This window comes from Pristis pectinata, chromosome 10 (assembly GCF_009764475.1).
Source record: "Pristis pectinata isolate sPriPec2 chromosome 10, sPriPec2.1.pri, whole genome shotgun sequence".
Lineage (NCBI taxonomy): Eukaryota > Metazoa > Chordata > Chondrichthyes > Rhinopristiformes > Pristidae > Pristis > Pristis pectinata.
Genome location: NC_067414.1, coordinates 40,729,861 through 40,751,111, shown reverse-complemented (window position 1 = coordinate 40,751,111; position 21,251 = coordinate 40,729,861). Strand labels below are relative to the sequence as shown.

General features: G+C 39.4%; 2 protein-coding genes across 4 annotated transcripts in view; one reads left to right on the top strand and one right to left on the bottom strand.

Annotated features, from left to right (window-relative positions):
- The window catches only part of scara3 (scavenger receptor class A, member 3), a 32,968-nt gene extending 22,905 nt beyond the window's left edge, over window positions 1-10,063 (bottom strand). For both annotated transcript variants that reach the window (XM_052024856.1, XM_052024857.1), the window contains exons 1-3: window positions 9,880-10,063; window positions 9,590-9,689; window positions 746-799 (exon numbers count right to left, since the gene is read on the bottom strand). In XM_052024856.1, coding sequence (XP_051880816.1) covers window positions 746-799; window positions 9,590-9,596 — 61 coding nt within the window. In that variant the 5' untranslated portion in view covers window positions 9,597-9,689; window positions 9,880-10,063. The remainder of the gene's footprint in view (window positions 1-745; window positions 800-9,589; window positions 9,690-9,879) is intronic.
- Window positions 10,064-10,591: 528 nt separating this feature from the next.
- Window positions 10,592-21,251, top strand: part of clu (clusterin) — a 28,751-nt gene continuing 18,091 nt past the window's right edge. The window contains exons 1-2 of one of the 2 annotated variants that reach the window (XM_052024631.1): window positions 10,592-10,855; window positions 19,319-19,446. In XM_052024631.1, coding sequence (XP_051880591.1) covers window positions 19,371-19,446 — 76 coding nt within the window. In that variant the 5' untranslated portion in view covers window positions 10,592-10,855; window positions 19,319-19,370. Of the gene's footprint in view, window positions 11,011-19,318; window positions 19,447-21,251 lie in introns of both variants that reach the window. The other variant, XM_052024629.1, reaches the window with a different exon arrangement.

Here is a 21,251-nt window from a genome sequence, read left to right as displayed (position 1 = left end):
TCTTTAAAATCCAGCCTCATAGCTTCTTGAAGGGCCAACAAACATTCTCCACCATTATTTTTTCCATTGCTCATGGGCTTTGTGTCCTCCTGTCAGACTGTTAGGGAGCTATTTTCACATCCAACACCTCACAGGCAGATGCCTTGACAGCATCTACATAGACGTTGATGCCCAGTGCATGCATCTAACTGGGTAACACAGTGATGCTGCAGGTAATGCAGCAATCCCACACTTCCAGCATCCTGAGTTTGATTCTGACCTCCAGTACTGTCTACATGGATTTTCTACATTCCCTCTGCGAATGTGTAGGTTTCCTCCAGATGCTCTTATTTCCTCCCACATCTCAAAGACATGCTGGTTGTCAGGCGAAATGGCTACTGTAAACTCACCCCAGTGCAGGTGGATGGTAGGGGAAATTTGGAGGTGTTAATGGGCACGTGTGAGAGAATAGGTTACAGGGAAATTTGGTAGAATGAGATTGATGGGATTGCTCTGAGAGCTGGCATAGACTCAATGGGCTGAATGACCTCATTCTATATGGCGAGGAAGTATGAAATGACTCTGTCCACATGGTGTCTGACATGGTCAATGTCCAGGCAAAGCAACAGTTACTCCAAGATGTACTCTTGTCCACTTAAGAGGATGCGCAGAACATTTTAATTCGGCCCCATTACTTAGCAAACTTAAAACATGGCATTACCATTGATTTCATAGAATTAAATTGTAATGTGAGAAATATACAAACCACTTTGTTCGCATCTGAAAGAATGCATCTCTTCTTCTACAGAAAAGTCGTCGTCTGAAATACAAATGCAATGCTTAATTTCAAAGGAACTGCTTTTGAATGACATTTGTCACCACTGAAACCACTGTATGAAATAACACTAAAATACTCATCAGATTAATGGATCATTGTGAAAACCCAGGATTTCAAATGGGAAGAGAGGAATAAGGGCTTCATCCTTAGTGGGCCATGGCCTCAGTGCCACAAATAGAATCTCTTAAACTTCAAAGCCACACTGTACCTCCACTGACCCACCAATCCCATCTCCTTATAGGACTGAACCACATGCTTGGTTATTTTAAAAAAAGCAATAGCCATTTTGTGAATTGCAGGGCTCATTAAACAGCTAATAAATGCGACGCAATGATCTGATTTTGATGGCACTAATTGAGCTAGAAATGTTTACCATTACATCAGGAGAACTTTATACTCTTCAAATAATCTTAGGAACTATTACATTCATTGAACAGTTAGTATAGGAAAAGAGGGGTGGATACTAATAATTGACTCAATATTGAGCAAAAATCCCTCATACTGCATTATTCCAGTCGGACACATGGTACACTTAACTAACTCTAAATTATGTTTTTTTAATCTGAGGTTGGCAAAAATACTCATTGCAGCAACTGGGTAAAATAAATAAAAGCAAAAAGTTTTGGAAATAGTAGGTCAAGCAGCATGGATGGAAAGAAAAACAGAATTAATGTTTCAGGATTAGTTCTGATGGAAAATTTCGTTCTCTCTTTGGAAATATTTGTTTCCATTTGGCAGTTCATATGATTTAGTGGTATTCTGGTATGCTATTTTGTAGGGAAAGACCAGGAAAAGTAGTGAAAGGTAGCATATGGCATACACAGTTGTAGAAAATACACATGGGTACTGCATGCAGGGAGTGTATAGATCCAAGCAGAGCTACTGTGAGTCAGAGGATTAATGCTTCATGAGGCCATGTCTAAGCAGGAAAGCAGTATTATGTATGCCAACTATCATAAGAAAACAGACATATCCAAACGGCACTATCACTGGCAACTATACCAAACCTCAATCATTTCAGTCAACTACTGCTCAATGCATTAAGGCATCACCGTTTGCACTTGAATCCCAAGGCATAATATGGACCAAGGACTGGTAAATGGGATTAGTACAGATGGGTACTTGATGGTCACATGGACATGGTGGGCTCAAAAGTCTGTTTCTGTGCTGTATGATGCTATGACTCAAAGTCCATCATCAAAATACAAACACCCCAGTTCGTCACAGTGAGATAGGGTGACATATTTTACCACAATGTTAAATTTCTGAAAGTGCAGGGAATCTATGGATCTTCTGCTGTTGCACCCATGCACAATGCCAAGCAGAATGTGAAACTTTACTGTCACATAAGTAGAATGAATCATCAGAATAATGCAGGTTCATTTCTATGGTCTGGCAGCTCACACAGGACTGAATCAGTGAATTTCCAATATTGTTTGAAGGAGGAAGAAGGTGCCTGTGTGTAGAGCTGGGCACCCATTGCAGCTATTACTAATGAAGTCTTTGTGCTGCCCACAATGAGCAACAGAAGCTGGCTCCACAGCTCACAAGAGCAACAGAGCTCTCAATTGGTGGGGGGGGGGGGGGGGGGGGGGGCGCGTGGAAGCTTCCTCCGGCAGCTCATTCTATATACTGTACATATACATTTTCTGTGAAAAACATGCTTCTCAGATCCCCTTTAAATCTCTCCTCTTTCACTTTAAATCTATGCCCTCCAGTTTTAGACCACCTACCTTGCCCCTCATAATTTTATAAACCTTTATAAGGTCACTCCTCAGCCTCCTTCGCTCCAGGGAAAGCAATCTCTCTTTGTAACTCAAGCCCCCTAGTACTGGCAACATCATTGTGGATCTTTCCTGTGCCCTCTCTAGCTCTCTAACAGGAAGGGCAGGATGCAAGGCTGGTGAAGCAGCTCTCTCAATAAAGCCTTCCACCGAATCCCACAGATGGGCATTAAAACCAGGCACTAATGCAAGGGTACCCATTTCAATGCTATATGCACTGCCCTGCCATATTCCAACCATTGCAGGATCACAGGCAATCTACAGCATTCAGATACTTGCAAGTGCCATACCAAAGTGGAGCGTGGAAGCAGCTTTGAAATCCTTCATTCCCTGAACAAGCTAAAACTGGTACAAGATGACTTTTATTGAATTTTGATCTTAAGGTCTCTGGCACTAATCAAGAGTTCATGGAAAATCTACGAATATTATTATGGTTTATGACATTATAGATGTCACTGGCGTTACCATGACAACACCCTTTGTCAGCAGCAGAATCCTGCTTGACCTCAATCCCAAGTAGTGTAGTATGCCCTATAATCATGTGGGAATGTGACTCAGAAGGCACCTGGCCTTGTGCCATCAACAACAGTTGTTCTTCTTCAGCTTTGAATTGTGTCTCACTTGAACTCCCTCTATAATCTCCAATGAAGCCCTCTAGGATGTGCCTATACCAAACCTTAGATTGTGGAGTGCTTGTACTAGAGGAAACTTTGGCTACAATGTTTGCTTCATTGGTATGTCTTAGTTCATTCAATTCCTTTTCTGTGAAGGGGGCAAATTTTCACAAATCTAACCAATAGAAATGTTTAAAATTATGAGAGGCTTAGATAAGGTGAATGGTAATAGTCTTTTCTCAAGGGTAGGTGAGTCCAAAACTAAGAGGCATAGGTTTAGGGTGAGAGGGGAAAGATTTAAAAGGGACTTGAGGGTTAACTTTTTTATGCAGAGGGTGATGAGTATTTGGCGTGAGCTGCCAGAGGAAGTGGTTGAGGCAAATGCAACAGTATCATTTAAGAAGCACTTGGTTAGGTAGATGGAGGGGCGGGGCTTAGAGGGATATGGGTTGAACGTAGGAAATTGGGACTAATTGGGTGGACACCATGGTCGGCACAGACTGGTTGGGCCGAAGGGCCTGTGTCTGTGCTGTATTGCTCTATGATTTTTAATTAGCCAGAATACAACAACATTAACATTGCACTTCAATGAATCTTCACTCTTCATTCAAATTCTACTACAGGTCATTGGCCAGAAATGTTAATTCCTTTTTTCTCTTCACAGATGCTGTCTGACCTGCTGAGTATGTTCAGTATTTTCTGGTTTTATTTCAGATATGTAACATTTGCAGTTATTTCATTTTCAATTTTTATCATTTTTAATGGCTTCTATGATGTTAGTCACACGTGTGATTGTGTGTGTGTTATAATTATCCTTTAGTAAGATAAAGAAAGGAAGCTCTGACCATTATTAGCTTGGTGAGATTTTCTCCCCGTCCGCACCATTATCCAAACTGTCAGTCTTCCTTTACCACCATCATTGTCCAATCTTCTCTACCCCTTCCCCTTCCTTCCAGCCTCCGTCCCTCCCCTTCCTCTAACCTTGATCCCCTTCCCTATCCCCTACCCCCCCTTTCATCCACCCTCTCTTCCCTTCCACCCATTCTTCCCCCCCAAAATGGCTGCAAAGATATAAGTAAACTGAGAAGGTAAAGCAATGTAGTCTGCCAGGCACTCTGAAAAGGCGATTAAGTGTGCAACATCAACATCAAAGCTGGAAAGCACCCACTTTCCAGCATCAGGCCCCCCCCACACCGATTTAAATTAGCTACCTGCAATTACTGAAGAGGGCAAGGGGAGGGGTCCTTGCGCTTCTGTTTACTGACAACATCAAAGAACCTATTTAGATCAAAGCAGCAACTGCTCAGAGACAAGTGGTTAAAATTAGCAGAAATCATCCACATGTATATATTTTCTTAATAGTTAAAACATTTTAAAAAATCTGAGCACTGAAGTCCAATTTTGGTATGTGGGAAAAGACAACATGGGTTGATTATGACAGCAGCCTTACCTGCCTCAACTGAAGCAAATGTTTAAACCAGAGCTCCTGTGCTTACTTTGAGTAGGTTACTGGCACATGGCTAGCTTGCACAGAGAGCTCAGCCAGTGGCACACTTAAGTTGCAGAATGGAAAACTCCATGCAGCAATGGCACTTAAGAGTCTGGGGCTTGTCTTTAAAGGGGAGACTGTGCTATTAGCATAAAGTGAAATAAACAGAGCACAGTGGAAACACCTGGCAATGCAGCCCCCTCTTGATGCTGAAGAGTCAGTGCTCATGATGTAGGAAGTGCCTCCAAGGACAGTGGAGCTGGATCGCACAGTTCCAGTAAAAGCACAGCTGCAAGCCTGCACAGAAAGAAGTTCTTGACCAAGCTTCTGCCGTCACCTGATCTCTCATTCCTGGTTGCAAAGTTATGACGGTAACAGGAGCAGAGTGAAACAGCTCTGCAGAAAAATACGTGAAAAATGAGGAGCTTAATCAAGCATGGCAATCACTGGTTTCAAATTCTGGGAGGTACTACATCAAGCAACAGAATATATCTTTGCTATAGTAAATATACTACACTTTGAGCAGGCTGAGGTGGCAGCTGAAGAACCACCAGCAAATGCACAGGTTGTTTAGGGGATGGCTCAGGGTCAGCACCATGGATGTGGAAGTCAATCCTGATTTCCCAACAGATATTATCTGGTCTACTGAGAAAAGCTGTTTTCAACTCACTTTTTCACCAAGCATTTGTCAGTCATGTACCAAAATTACACCAGCAGATGTGAAGAACTCCAAAGGACTATTTCCTAAACTGTGCTTTGCAGCATTTTTTAAAAACTCTGATGAGATGGAATCAATTTTCTCCAATAGATGCAGTCTCTATAGATTCAGACTGTAGACAAAATGGATGTAGACCAAATTCATCAGCCATTGTACATCTCCTGAAGGATAAGGGCACCAGGTGAAAACATTGACTTCTAGACAACCAGCCACAATCTTAGTGAAGCTGGCTTGAGGGATTATATGACCTATTTCAAGGAATCTGATGGTAAGAATTTTCTTACTTTGCTGAAGTGGGGAATAACATTTGCAACAAATAAAAACTTGAACGTGGTGGATTATTCAGGAAGAAAATCACAGGCCATGAGTTGACAGCAATTACACAAAAAAAAGACAACTTCTAAAATGTAAGTGAAAATCAAAAAGACAAAGGGTCTCCGACCGGAAACATTAACCTTGTTTCTCCTTTCACAGGTGAGGCCTGACCTACTGAGTATTTCCAGCATTTTGTGTTCTTGCTTTCTAAAAACATAAATTCACTGCAAGTATAAAATACTCTAGGTCTTATGTTGCTAAGGCCAGCAGGTGGTGGTAGGGGGTGAGGTGGGAGTGGGGGTGGGGGATGGAAAGGATGGGGGAAGGTTGACAGATATGGATGCATTTGGCAGTCAACATACCTGATGCCTGTGCAATCCAAGTTCAGGTTGGAGATTAGGCCCAACAAAAAAAAAGGCGCATGGAGAGTGGAGCTACAATTAAGCTTCCACTGATGGAGTTCTGGACAATTGACAGATTTTTATAAAATTAGTCCTGAATAGGATAACTGGTCTAATAACTAAGCAGACAAATTCAATTCAATGCCACACAGTCAGAGACAGCAAAACATTCGTACACAATCGTTTTGTTTTGCCCCAACTGCCTTGAAAAGGGACACATTAAAGATGAATGTGCTCTTGGCTGCCGTGGTTCCCTGTTGCACACCTGTGATCTTTGCCGCCAATGTTTTATTTCACGTGTGTACCTGGCATTTATTTACAGCCTTTGATGTTATTACAAAATATCACTTATGAAACACATGCATATCTGCTCAAACATAGTAATGCTGCATTTTATCTCCCAGAAAACCATATTTCTAATACCAAACATTTCAGAACATTATGATTTTACAAAATTCCACTGTCACACAACATCAACTAAAGGAATCTCTAGAAAGAAATTGGCATAGAGTTTTCATAATTTTCTATCCATTTAATTTAATCCAATCAACTTTGGCTCAGTGGTGCTATTTCTTCCATTAAGTAAGAAGTTTATGGTTCATACTCCACTCATGATACCTGAGCACATAATTCAGTCTGATACTTCTTTGCTTTACTTAAGGAAGTGTTGGACTCTTGCAGGTACTATGCTTTGGCTGTGATGTTAAACCATCTGTCCTCACAGGAGGATGCAAAAGACCCCATGGCACTATAGAAGAAGTGTGTGGACTATCTCCCCAGAGTCCTGGCCTGTAATTATCCCTCAGCCAACATCATAGATTATCTCATCAAATTATGCACAAGCAGAAGAAGCTGAGAAGCCCTAAGTATGAATGCAGGGAAGACATTCACACAGTCCTCCACATTGTAAATAATTACTCTGACCATCTCTACACACACAGGATTGCAAAAGTCCACAGTATATCTCTGGAAGTAGTGACATTGGCTCTCAGAACAGATAAGACTTTAACCTGCTTAATCCATATAAAATTAACCATCTGGTCATTATCACATTGCTGTTTGTGAGAATTTGGTTGTTGTGTTTCTGACACTACAACTTTGTTGGTAAGCATACTGGTACATTCTGAGGCTATGACAGATGCTGTGTACGTGCAACATCTTTCACAAGGGGTGCGATTTTATAGAATTCTCACATGCATTTCCAGAGCATGGAACCATTGATTCTTTTCCCCCTTCCTGCATGCCTGTACCTCACATGCATCTGCTTGCATTGAAATCATTAAAATCACGAGCTGCCTCAGGCAAGAAAACATCACAGGCCAATGTCCTATCACTCAGAGATGTTGCATTCCAGGGTGGACCTGGGGAGGAAAAAAATACAGCTGGGGTTTATGGCCCCTGAGACAAAGTTAGTCACTAATATTCAAATAGGCTACAAAATAGGTAAAAATTACCTATCCAGTTCAATAAAAATTACAATGTGAACATGCTTTGCACAAGGTTAGAAAGATTAAAGTTGTTATTTTTTAGTTTACAGAGACAAACTCCATCCATCACCAACAAATGCAGAAAAGTCACAGGCTGCCTGGCACTTGTACAAACTTGGCAAATTCAGATCTCACATTTCTCTCATTTTCTATTATTTATTTAAAAGACTCACCCTAAAATTCACAGCATTTATAGATATCGCAGTGTCTTTAAAAAAGTGCAGCAGTTGTTAAATATCATGTGTGTAGTTCAATCAAGATATCAGTCCAATAACTCAGACTCACAAAATCAAAGACAAATGCAAACCACTTTAACCCAAAATCTGGATTAGATTTACAGTCCCAAGAAAACTCTCCCCTGAACCAAATGTTTTAGTTGCACTGATAGCAGTGGTTTAAAATCAATTGTTAAATGGAACCCGCTTAACTCCAAAACGTTTTCCCCTTTTTCCATTCTTGTCTTTTCTCTACAAAAAACATGAGCTTCCAGTGGGGATTCACACCTGCAGAGATGAGGAATAGGGAACTGGAGCTGGAACATTGTTTTGCGAATTTCATCATGCTCTCCTACTGAATATTTCCTGGTGGAAGCAAGCAATAATAAAAATTCCCTCATTCAATCAATGGGCATTGCTTAGATTGTATTGCTCATATTGTATTTCAGCAGTAATAATGGGCATTGCCTGCTTTGTGCTTTTACAAACCTGGACACGGAGTTTTTGTATAAGTCATCTGATTAAGAGAGTATTGCAAGCAAGCTTGCTCTCATCCTCACCTGGAAAGGCAGTTTCCAGCACAGCCCTTGTAATTGTGGGAATCCTTGATTTCAACCATTCTAATTCAGGTAAAAATCGGTTGCTCTCCACCCACCCCACCCCTAATCTAGCTGCGGTTCAAAGATTCTCCAACTAACTGTAGGTCCTTATAATCATCACCTCTAATATAACTACAAAACATTAGGGATTAGCAGTCTGGAATTTAGGAACACCTCCTCCAGCTAACCTGGGCCAGATTCCTTACTCTGTATCTCTTGGCTAGCTAGAACATTATCAAACACATTTAAATTATCAACTGAGTTACCATCCACTGGTATTCTTGGTGAGAAATTCCATTCCTGCCACAGGCTGCAAGAAGTGCCTTTCCTAAGTTTTCTCCTGAAAAACCCAATTCTAATTTTTAAGGGTTATTTTATCTCTGTATTCGAGATTTCCCACTGATGAAATTGTTTCTTTCAATCTATCTTATTCATTTGTTTCAAAATCCCAAATCCTCAATCAGATCACAACTTAACCAGAGAGTGCAAAACTAGTTCATACAATTTGCCTCAATCTAATTCTTGGAGTTCCAATACATTCTGTAAAAGCTGCCCTCCATCCCTGCCAGCGTCTATATATCCATTCTGAGGTCTTCAATATTCCAGTTGTGGTCTAACCAGGACTTTGTTTAGCAAAGCAATATTTCCTCTCATATTGTATTTCAGCAGTAATAAAAACTATCATTCCACCATCCAACTGGATTACCACTGAAAGGAGTGCTACAGTTACATATTAACTGACCAATGCAATAATCATTGAAGGGAATGTTCCCTTCTCAAATATTATTCACAAATACTTATATACAATGTTTTAACAAATACACACTGAAATTGCACAAAAAAACTATTTCCTGACAAAGAATGTTTCATAGTATCTCGGTTCTAAGTTACAACTTATTAATAAAATCTCATGATGATAAAAATAGGTAACAACCCAGTTAGATTTAGTAATCAGAAACCTCCATAGTTAGTCAATTCAAAACGATCACACTCTCTGTACTATTGGAACTAGCGTGAATGCACAGACTCGCATATATACAACCTAACGTGCTCCCCACATCAACCTTACCAAGAATTTCAGAAATGAAAAATCGTTAAATGATTTTTAAAAATTGTGTAAATAAACCTGCTAGTAAAATTAAGCACCAACCTTTCATGATCTCTTATTAATTTTTATATCCAGTGAGCGTCTGTTGCATCTCACAGTAAAGAAACGACTTTCTTGGAAAAGTTAACCAGACAAGAACTTCCTGTAATACAGTAAAGGTTTAGGATAACGTTGCAATGAAGTTATGCACACGGATACAAATAATTCATTGGTAAGAAAAATACTGTACGAACAGTCTGTGTCCACAGATTCAAACATGTATCGCTGTGTATATTTAAAGTATCAAAACCTTTTTTGTGTTGTTTTGAAGAAAAAATATCATGATTACATACCTACTTGTTTTCATCTAAGTTTCCTTCGTGAAAACATGTCTGGAAAATGCAGACTGCAACCAAAAACTTCCACTACTCCTTCTTGTTCTGGAGCCTGAATAAACTTCCTCACTAAGTAAAAAACAAACTGAATGTGTTTTTGCCCAAGCGACATGTTTTGCATTTAGAAAGCCGTGACCTTGCCTCATTTTACTTAAGCATTTTCAGAGGCGTTTGCACCAGCGACCGTGGTGGGAGCTAGCAGGGGAACCACAATTTGACTAAGCTAATCGTTAACAAAAGTCTTTGAACAGGGAATGAAATAGGATCATACTATACTGACAATTGTGCTCTTAAAGTATGATAAAGTTAGCCAATCGCTCATTTCTTAAATTGAAATCCCACAATTGTGGAAAAATGAAATGTGACATAAAAGAGCGCAGCATCACAGCCAACACGTGTGAATGCAATAAATCATTTTTATTAAACCAACCTTTCAAAAGAAAACAGATCATTTTAAAGTGACAGGTTATTGCAATGTTCTATCTAATAATTATGAACGCCAGTAAAAGTGATCAAGGTCAAGGTGAGCATTTCCAAGGAGAATTTAATCTCAGCAGAGTCCTTCACCTCGTGCTCATGGGTCGCAGGCATGTTGGTGGGAAGGTATGTGGGAGGGGGCGAGGTGGTGCAAGTGAATCCCCGCAACAGGCAGCTGGGGGTTCACTGGCTTGTCTCATGTTGCCCACTGCTGGAGGAGGGTAGCATCTGCAGCGGCTGCCTGGACGCCAGCCAGTGGCTGTCTGTGTGTATTGGTCGGGAAAAGACACAGCCAGTCTATCTCGACTTTTCCAGAAAGACCCAGAAAGCTATTCAACATTGCGTATTAGGTGACTCAACAGTAATTTAAATGTAACCTTGAGCCCCTGCATAAAAAGGCCTCGGGAACGCTGCTGAGGCGGAGATCAGCGGGATAGGAAATCGGCTTTTGTGCGAGGTACGAACACAAGAAAGTGGAGCTTTCGCAAATATTTGTTAATGATTTCAGTGGGGGCTGTTGCTGCTGCTGCGGTGTAAATGTTTTTAGAACAGACTCAGATTTTTATATTTAAATAGTTTGATTTGGGAGTGAGATGCTTCAAAATATAAAGGGTATGTATGATAAACAGGTTTAGCATATGAGACAATTGCAATATTTGAAAACAAGCGTTTGGAATTAAACAAGATAACAGCTGTTGATATTGAATAAATTGTACATGTAGCAAATTTTGATGCTTTATATTTATTTGCGCATTCTTATGGAAACAATGCCTAGTATTTCTTATTTGCACAGTCTAATGTAAACAATGCCTTCTCTTAAGATAAGGTCTATCACGGTTCTTCCTGAGGTTCAAAACGCGAGGGAAAGTTGAAAAGTCTGATGGTGAAGGGTGTACTTAACAATGGCGAGACATTGAAGCTGTAAGATGACATTATTCTCAGTGTGAAGGTATTGGAGGAATTCCTAGCATTGGTGCTAAGTACTTATTATAATCACTTGGGCATATTGCTTTGTGTGGATGTAGCTGCATTATGAGGAAACAGCGACTGTGCTTGTGTTTTTGGCCATTCTATTAAAATACATTTTAAAAACAATTGAAGATTTTGTCCGACCCCTGGAAAAGAATATCAGATTGTAGATTTATCATCTTGTGGTGTACGAAGCAATCTCATTGATTTTTTTTCTTGTAAATTTGTATAAAATCTGTGAAGTGATCCAGCTTGGGCATTAACTATTCTCAGCCCTCCCAGAACTGCTTAATAGTTGCAATTCAAAATAATTTGGCTCCACTCTTAAACGAGGAGAATTGTCCAAGTTGGCTAAACTGACAGACGAAGTAAACATGCAACCAAACAAAGGGAGCATGATGGGTAGAAGAAAGTGTTAGCACCAAGCAGGCTGAGATTCCATGAGTTTACCACCATAGCTTTCTTTTTTACAATGGCTGAATATCTATGTCAGATGGTGCATATATTGGGGTGAGGCAGCATTGTGCAGAGGACAGTATTTCCCTTTTCCCCTCCTCAAGGACGGAGAAAGCGTGCATGGGTGTGGGCATGAGTGCCAGGAAAAAGTTGTATGGTATTGTTCTCGCTGCTTGCTCTGAGCTGAAGCAGATTGCTGCCCCCTCATGCTCAGGCTTGGAAGAGGAGCAAGATCGAGGGGGGGGGGGGGGGGGGGGGCGAAAACAAGCTAGGAATTAATAGGTTTTTAGCTAAAGATTTTTTTTTGTTTTTTTTTTAGCAGAATGACTAAAGTGTGATGTTGTAGATACCAGAGGCTGGATGTTCTTGGCAATGCTGTTGCTACTTGTAGCAGAATTTGTCAGGGTCAGCGCTTCCTCTCTTTGGCACAGGGCCACACTGCAGCTGCATATTCCAAGCTGCTGCAATCTGACTGCATTTCAGAGGGAGGATGTTAATGCCGAGAGTTACATGATAGTCCCATTCTTATGCTTGTAACCACAAATAACCTGAACTTAAGTGAAAATGAGCTTAATGCACCCTTAATAATATAAAATAAGGTTTCAAATTAACATGTTTTGGAGAAAAAGCCTCAAGGAAGTCATATTTTTGTTTTAACCAATGTTTTTGAACTATGCCATGTACCCAGTCATGCAAATCTACATCTGAAACAGTCACTGAGTTAAAGAGAAAGATCATTTGCTGATTTACATCTTGGTATGCTATATGATATGTTTTATTTAAATTTTGACTTTCAAATCTAGTAACATTTGAATGAAAAACAATTATATGTGATGGTATGGAGTGCAAACTGGAATCATCTATCTTTTCAAACAACTAAATAAGACAAAAATATGTTTAAAATAAATTTGTGGTAACATATTCAGGCATTAGATACCTAAAATAATAGCATTTGTAGTCTGGCACAGCTCAAAAGGGTATAGAAGGGATTGATTGGGAGGCATTCTTTCATGCCTTTCAGATGTCCTGCACCAATTTATTAATATCAGCTACTTATACAATGAAAATATCTGCTTGTTTTTGGGCTTAATAACTAAGTCTGTGGTGGCTCCAGCTATTTCCAAGGTTAAAATTACATCATGGAGGATGGATTGGGGGTCAATTTTAATAAAATGAAAAAATCCTCATTATAGTTAAATCATGGAGGTGAGTCTTTCATTGCCTCTAGATATCTCAGTTTTTATCAAAGGGAAAAAACATCATAAAAGTTATCACTGTTATAGCATATGAAATCTTAACATCAGAGTCTCACCAATGGCAATATAATAATGACCTAATAATTTTGGCAGGGGATCTTTTGCACTCCCCTGAAGGAGTAGGTGAGACCTTGACTTACCATTTCATCTGAAAGATGAAGCTTTTAGTAATAGAACAGCCCCACAGAACTGGACAGATGCAAGCCACAGCTCGGGTTATGGTTTGCATTGTATCTCGGTTCAGAAAGTGCTGTTATTGAATACAGCTGAAACTAAAGATGCAATGTATTTCACCCAGAAGATTCAGATGTGTTAAGAACAACTGCAACTATTATAGTTATGCAGACTGAGTCTTTGTAAGAGCTTCGAGAAAGATCTTCATTTCTGGGGGACAGATCATTCCCTTTACTCTGAGTTGCGAATAATGGGAGAAGTTCAAATAATTTCACTGCAGTTAATTGCCCAGTCTACCTCTGATAGCACTTCCAAAACCCACAACTCTACAAAAGAGAACAATGGCAGCAGGTCAATAGGAACCAGTACCATGTACTGGTTTCTTTCCAAGTCATACACCATCCTGACCTGGAAATATTATAACTGGTCCTTCATCGCCACTAAATCCTGAAACTGCCTACCCAAAGCCACTGTTAGGGATAGGAATAATAGCTGGTCCTGCCAGAAATATGCACATCCTAAAAAATACTTTACTCCTGTATACTTTCAACTATGATTGCATTAATTCACTTGATCAGAGCAACTTTAGGGCAGCTTTTTGGGGCCAATTGGGAGTTTTTGTTTTGCGAAAGCTGCACTTGCCAAGGTGCTTATAAACTTTTATATGCTAAATTTTGCATTCCTTAGTATACTCAAACTAAAGTAAAAATTGTTTTAAAAAAATCACATTTGTTCAATGAATACCTAATTTATTTTTTTCTAATTACAATGTTTCCAGTGCCTGGCAGATTATTTTCTGTCACCGTTGCCATTGACCATTTATAAATGGGATTAAAGCCTAACTTTTAAAGTGGATTTGAGAACTTGACAATCATTACAGCCAATGAATTCCCTAGATTGGTTTAGGCATTTGTTTTAGTGAATATAATCTTACTTACCATGGAGGAACATTTTCCTCTTCTTTTTTGCTACTGAAGACTTGTATTTTTGTATTTTGCACCATTATAAGATTATCGACTGCTTCAAGCATTGTACAGAAGATTGCAGAATAATATTTCATTTGTGAATCATAGGTCTAATTTTATTGGATTAAGGTCTAAGTACTTACAATAATGTGATATTTTTTCCACTCATTGATGTTATTTGTTTACATTTTGTGGACATCACTGACCACATCAGCATTTATTGTCCATCCTTAATTGTTCCAGAACTGAGGAAGGATTTAAACGTTGAACAGATTCTTGAATCTGGAGTTGCATACAGACCACAGCAGTTAAGGATGTCAGATTTCCTTAGCTAAATGACATTAATGGACTCGATTGGTTCTTTTGACAACAGTGTTTCATACCCAATATTATTAAGACTAACTTCCAGACTTATTTAGTTAGTTGAACTTAACCTCCTTGTTTCCAGTGTTTGAATTTATGTCTCCAGGTCAATGATCCAGACCTGTGGACTGAACCACTATGCTAACACACTCATAAAAGCTTCCTCTCACCCAACAAGCTGCTGTAACTAGACTTGTGTGCCATATATCAGGAGACAAAAGAGGGCTTGGCACTGTGGTATCAACACTATGTTCAAAACCCAGGTGGCAAAATGCCTTTCAAAATGCTTGTGAATGTTAAAGTCTGATGAAAATAAGTTTACTGGGGTAACTCATAGATAGCAAAGAGTGAGGCTATTATCTTTCATATATATATGGAACAATAATCTTTATGGTTTATGATGTATTTTCTTACTTAAAATTATTTTTCCTCTCTCTTTAATACCTCCAGGTCTATTTAAATCCATTCCCAAGTTTGGATCAGACTAGGTTGAAGCTATGCCTGCCCTTTGAAGAAAATGAGTCATCTCACATGCAACTCTGGTCTTGCCCTGTCAGAGATATTCCTTTTGCCCTATCAGACCCTCCCCCCACACTCTCTCTGCATCTTGAACCTAACTTGCTTTCTCTTTCCCAGTTTTGATGAAGGATCTCTGACTTGAAACGTTAACTCTGTTTGTCTTTCCACAGATGCTGTTGACCTTCTGAGTGTTTGTTTTTGTAGCAGGGAAGGAGAGCTGATTCAAGGATCTCCAATAAGCAGGAAAATTGACATCTACATTCGAAAAATACTTATAATTTATTGTACTTTCTCCATAAGAACATTGTAATACTTTTGAATTAATATATTCCATTAATCCTTGTGATCAAATGTTTCAATGACCCCACTCCTTCTCCCCTTTCTTATTACCTTCTCCAGGTTTGCTTTCCATCAACTCTTGATTCTTGTTCATCCTGCTCTCCTTCAAAGTGCATGAGCAGTCCTTTGTCTGTATGGCGCATAATTGATGGACCTCCATCCCCAAACCACTCATCTGTGAAGGCCCTCATTAAAACTTATTTCTATACCCAAGCTTTTAATTGCTTGTCCTAATAGTTTAGGATTGCTGTCCATTTTTGTCTGATTGTGTTTTTGAGGAGACTGCACCCAGAATATTGTGTACAGGTCTGATTTCCCTAGCAAAGGACAGATGTATTTGCAATATAGTAGTATGGAGGTTCACCAGATTAATTCTTGGGATGGGTTTTGATTATGAGGAGAACCTAAGTATGCTGGGGCTATGCTCCATTGAGCTTAAAAGAATGAGAAATGATTTCATTGCAACCTACAAAGTTCTTATGGGGTTTGATAAGATAGGTGCATGGTTGATGCTTCCCTTAGCTGGGCAGCCTAAAGCCAGGGCTAATGGACTCAAAATAAGGAGTCAGCCATTCAGGACTGAGGTGTGAAGAAATTTCTTCAAACCTGGGGATGCTGAGTCTCTACTCAGTTGTGGAGACTGGGTCACCTGAGTGTATTCAAGACACAAATTGATAGATTTTTGGATATTAAGGAAATCAATGCATAAGGTGTTAGTGCAGGTAAGTGGCACTGAAGTTAGCAAACAGCTATGACCATATTGAAGGGTACAACAGGCATGAGAGACTGTTTGGCCTACTCCTGGTTCTATTTCGTTTGTTCTCATTGCAGGTTATTGACTAATATAATGAGAAAGCCGCCATTCGATTTGTCTGTCCATGTTGTTATGTATCCTCCTCAAACATACCAGTTTTAATGCCATGCTGCCTGTTCCTCCATCCTTTCAAATATTTGATTATTTTAGTGCATTTGAAGGGGAATTATCATGTTTACCAGATCTGGCATTTTAATTTTTAATATATCCAGTGCTTCAGCCTAGTTATGTGTTTTCGGAACTCCATAGGATCTATTAAAAGTTGTACAATATTGTTTTCAGTTTGTTACAAAATACCCAGAAGTAGGTCTTCAAAATAATTTGGTTCTAGAATGTTTTCTTTTGTTATATATCCACCATATACAAACCAAAAACACCATAAACAGGAAAAAAAGGCACATTTCAAAATGATGCCAGAACATTCTCTCACAGACATGCATTAAATATTTACAAATTACAAACAATGACTATGAGAGACTTTGTGATACACAATATGTGAGCTTCTGGAAGAAAGTGGTGAACAAATTATTTCCTTATTGCTATTTGCAACAATAAGTAATTATTAACTCATGAGTTGGAATTCAATGAAATCTGTTAACCACATGATTCTGCCCTTTCTAATCTGGGCAAAATGATTTATTCAGTTCTCAAAATTGTTGCAGTTAGAAAGATCTAACTGTCTCTTCGTGACACAATGTGCATACAAAGAGCCATTGTTTACCTAATCCGTTCTCTCTTTACCAGCTCTCTCAATTTCTCAACTGTTGACTCCTCTGGTATCTAACCTTGAATCAGCTATAATTTATCTACAGTTTATCTGGTAGAATTGCACAAACATTCTTTTGTTAGCTCTGTACTTGACTATTCTGTTCAATCTTTTTTTCAAAAGAACTTCTCATCCTTATGATCATGTCACTGTTTTGCCACCCTCTTATCATTATGACCTTATCCAAAACCTCAAGAGTTGAGTTCCTCCACTTGGTGCCTTGGATGAATATGCCACCTTTCCACATTCCACCATTAGCTGTCAGCTGCTGAGGCTTAAACTCTCCATTTCATTCTCCTTTTTAGTGAAATGTTTCTTTGCCCATCTTCCTATCTTCTCATTTGGTTTTATATCATTTTTTTGTCTAGTTTAAAGATTATATGGAGAATTACTGGTTTAAGCTATACTTGTAACAATCTGACATATTAACAACATCAGTATTCGTGACCAACACTTTCGTTTCTTCTGAGCATAATGGCCTCAACTGCATTGCTACACATTTCAAGCACAGAAACTCAGTGATATGATCTGTCCAGTACAAAACTTTGTATACCTTATTCACAAATGTAACCACCTTGAGCTCCCCAGCTTTGTCTTCTAGGCTTCCTAATACTGTGGGAAGGTCCTGGAATTGCTGCTTTGTTCTGGTGTGCTGCTCGTCTATGCTGAAAAGGAACAAATATTAGAATATTGAACTCAAACAGTATCGTTGGACACATTATGCATACAAACAAGGGCTGTTGGATATGATAATCTTGAAGGAAGCCTGTCATTTCATTTGTTTGTCTTTCTATTCAGAAATAGAATAGAGAACAGTCCAACACAGAAATAGGCTCTTGGGCCCACGATGTTGTGGCCAACTAATTAAACCCCTAACTAAACTAATCCCTTCTGCCTGTACATGGGCTGTATCCTTCCATTCTCTGCATATTCAAGTGCTTATCCAAAAGCCTGTTAAATGCCTCTATCGTATTTGCCCCCACCACCACCTGTGGCAACACATTGCAGGCACCCACCATTCTGTGTTTTTAAAAAAGAAACTTGCCCGGCACATCTCTTTTGAACTTGCCCTCTCTCTCTTTAAGTGCATGCCCTCTAATATTAAGCATTTCAACCCTGGGGGAGAAAAGATACTGGCTGTCTATCAATACCTCTAATAATTTTATAAACTTCTCTAAGGTCTCTCCTCGGTGTCCACTGCTCCAGGGAAAACAACCCAAGTTTGTCCAACCTATCCTTAGAGCACATGCCCTCTAATCCAGGCAGCATCCTGGTAAACTTGTTATGCATCCTCTCCAAAGCTTCCACATCCTTCCTATAATGGGGTGACCAGAATTGAATGCAATACTCTGGATGCACCCTAACCAGAGTTTTATAAAGTTGCAACATAACTTCCTAACTCCTGAACCCAATGCCTCAACTAATAAAGGCAAGTATGCCATATGCTGCCTTTGCCACCCCATCAACCCGTGCAGCCACTTTCAGGGGGCTATGGACTTGGACCCCAAGATCCCTCTGCACAGCAATTCTGTTAAGGGTCTTGCCATTAATTGTCTACTGTCCCTTTAAATTTGATCTCCCAAAGCGCAACACCTCACACTTGGATGTTCAGGTGATCTCCTCCAGGGGTGTATAGATTTTGAGCTTCACTGCAGGTCCTTGTAAATGTATTAAGCATCATCTTGTAAAATTTTCACAAGTAGTTATATTATGGCTTGAAGATACAAATTAAAGATAAAAACACAAATATTGGTAGTGGCTTGGCAAATCTTTTAGTCTTAACTTTTCAACTTTTTAAGTGCACCACTTCCTCTTGACTCTCTCCCTATCATCTTGTTCTGTGGGTAGTATATCCAGTGCAGGAGCTCGGAGGCTCAAGAGGTGGCAATTTCACCAAACTGTGACTCCTGGCCCCCAGAGGCCCCATGCCACCACTTATAAAGGATCTCCCTCCTGCTTTACCCCCAACACCTCCTCATTCCTTGTTTTTTCATTTTCCCAATGTCTAAAAAGTTTTGACGAATCCTTGAAGTGACTGGCGTCAATGAAATTCCTCTTTCTTTACAACACTTCTTATTTTGGTAGCTCAGTGTGCAATTTTTTTTAAAGCTGCAAACACAGCAATCAGCCACTTGTTTACGTCTCCTGAGTGACATGATTTAATAGGACATATTAAAATTGATTGTTTATCTGCTGAGACTACTTCTTGAATTGGCACCATTGAAGGATTGTGCCTATTCTCCTCTCTGTTCTGATCACATTCTAATCCAATCAACATTTATTTGTCTCTCTCTTTCAGATTAAAACTTGCTGATCCCCATCGAAATAAAGAGAAGGGAACAGAAGACATCATGTTAACCCTGTGGCTTGTTGTCTTGCTTGCTGTGAGTGAAAGCTTTCAAGAGCTTCCGCCAGAGAAACTCAAAAGTGAGTGGTGGTTAAGTTGCTGATGGTTAAATTCTCTAGTGCTTATTTTGTTTACTACCACACCCAGTCCTGTTAACATTATTGTGCATGTACTCTTTATTTCACTCTCTGGAACTTGTTGAAAAAGTTTGTTATAAACAAGCTTTTATTCATGATTTGCTGTCTGTTTCCTCAACATGATTGGCTGTTAACACTCCTTGATGGTATGGCTGTCGCTGCTTGCCACAGGTACCCTAGACTGACTTTATAATGAAATTAATGTTGGAACAGGGAAAATCCACAGCTCAAATATTGCAAGATGTTTATGGGCAACTTTTTTGTTTCGCAAAGTCAACAAAAGGTGCTGTCACCATCCTTGTAAATCCAAGTTCAGTATGTCACCATACAAATAGTTTACAGAAAAATACAAATAAAGTATGCTGCAAAATAAATTACAGCACTGGTACATGAAATTACTGCGCTAAGCTCCATCCAAAAATGCTCTTGCAATGCATGCAGTGATATTTCCAACCATTAACAAATAAAACATAATTTTTTTGTGTACAATCTGCCCAGGACGATCTTCGTCCTTTTCCTTTCTTGGGAATAATCAGCATGCACTAAGCAGCCAATGTTTTCTGCCCTTGCTTCTCTATTTTATAGGTGAATCTAGGGTACGAGGACACAAAGTGGGACTGACTCACTCTGCTAAGTCACATGATAGATTTAACATGCAGGGTCGAACATATTGGAATCAATCAAATAATGGAGAAACATCACTAGCCAAATTTGTGAAAGAAAAAGATTTAAAAGATCATTTGGTTCTAGGATATATTAAAAGTTAAATACTGAGTCAGAAGAGTGAACTAGTTCAATCACCTTTTTAAGTCATTAGTGCAACCACATATATGCACAAATACTGGTGGTGACGTGCACAAATAATATTGCAACTGTTGAAAGGATATTGAAGGAAGCAACCTGAATAATTGAAGGGGAGGAGATTGTATTGTGAGTCATATAGCATGAAACCAGGTCCTTTTGTAACCTATATTGTGGTGTATAAAGTGCTCATTCAAATACTTTTTAAATGTTGTCAGAGCATCTGCCTCCACCACCCCTCAGGAAGTGCATTCCTGATTTCAACCACCCTCTGGGTTTAAAAAAAAATTCTTCCCCTCTAAATTTCCTTTATTTTAAACCTATGCCCTCTTGGTTATATACACCTCTGCTAGGAGCAAACATTTCCCACTGACTATCCCATTTACGCCCCTCATAATCTTCCATACTTCAATCAAGTTCCCCCTAAGCCTTTCCTTCTCCAAGATGAACAAACCCAGCCTATCCACTCTCTCATAGCTAAAGCATTCCATCCAAGGCAGCATTCTGGTGAATCTCCTTTGCATCCTCTGCTGTACAATCACATCCTTTCTATAGGGTGGTGACCAGAACTGCTTACTGTGCTTCAGCCCATCACCTTCTATCCTTTTTGTAGTTTTCCAAATAGAATATGGAACAGAACTTCATGTAGACTATATCAATTGCACCATCCTTATTGGCACAGTTTGTCATGTTTTGAAAAATTAAATCAAATTAGGATCTTCTCTGAACAAAAGAATGCCAACTTATCCTCAATTAATCCCTGACTCTCCAGGTCCAGGTTAATCCTGCCCCTCAATCTTTTTTTGACATTTTCTCTACTACTGACTTGGATTCACAGCCTATAATTACTTGGCTTGTCCCTGCTGTTCTTGAATAAAGCTACCACATTCATTGTCTTTCACTTATTTGTCAAGAGTCCCTAAAATCTCCTCCCATTCCTCTGTATA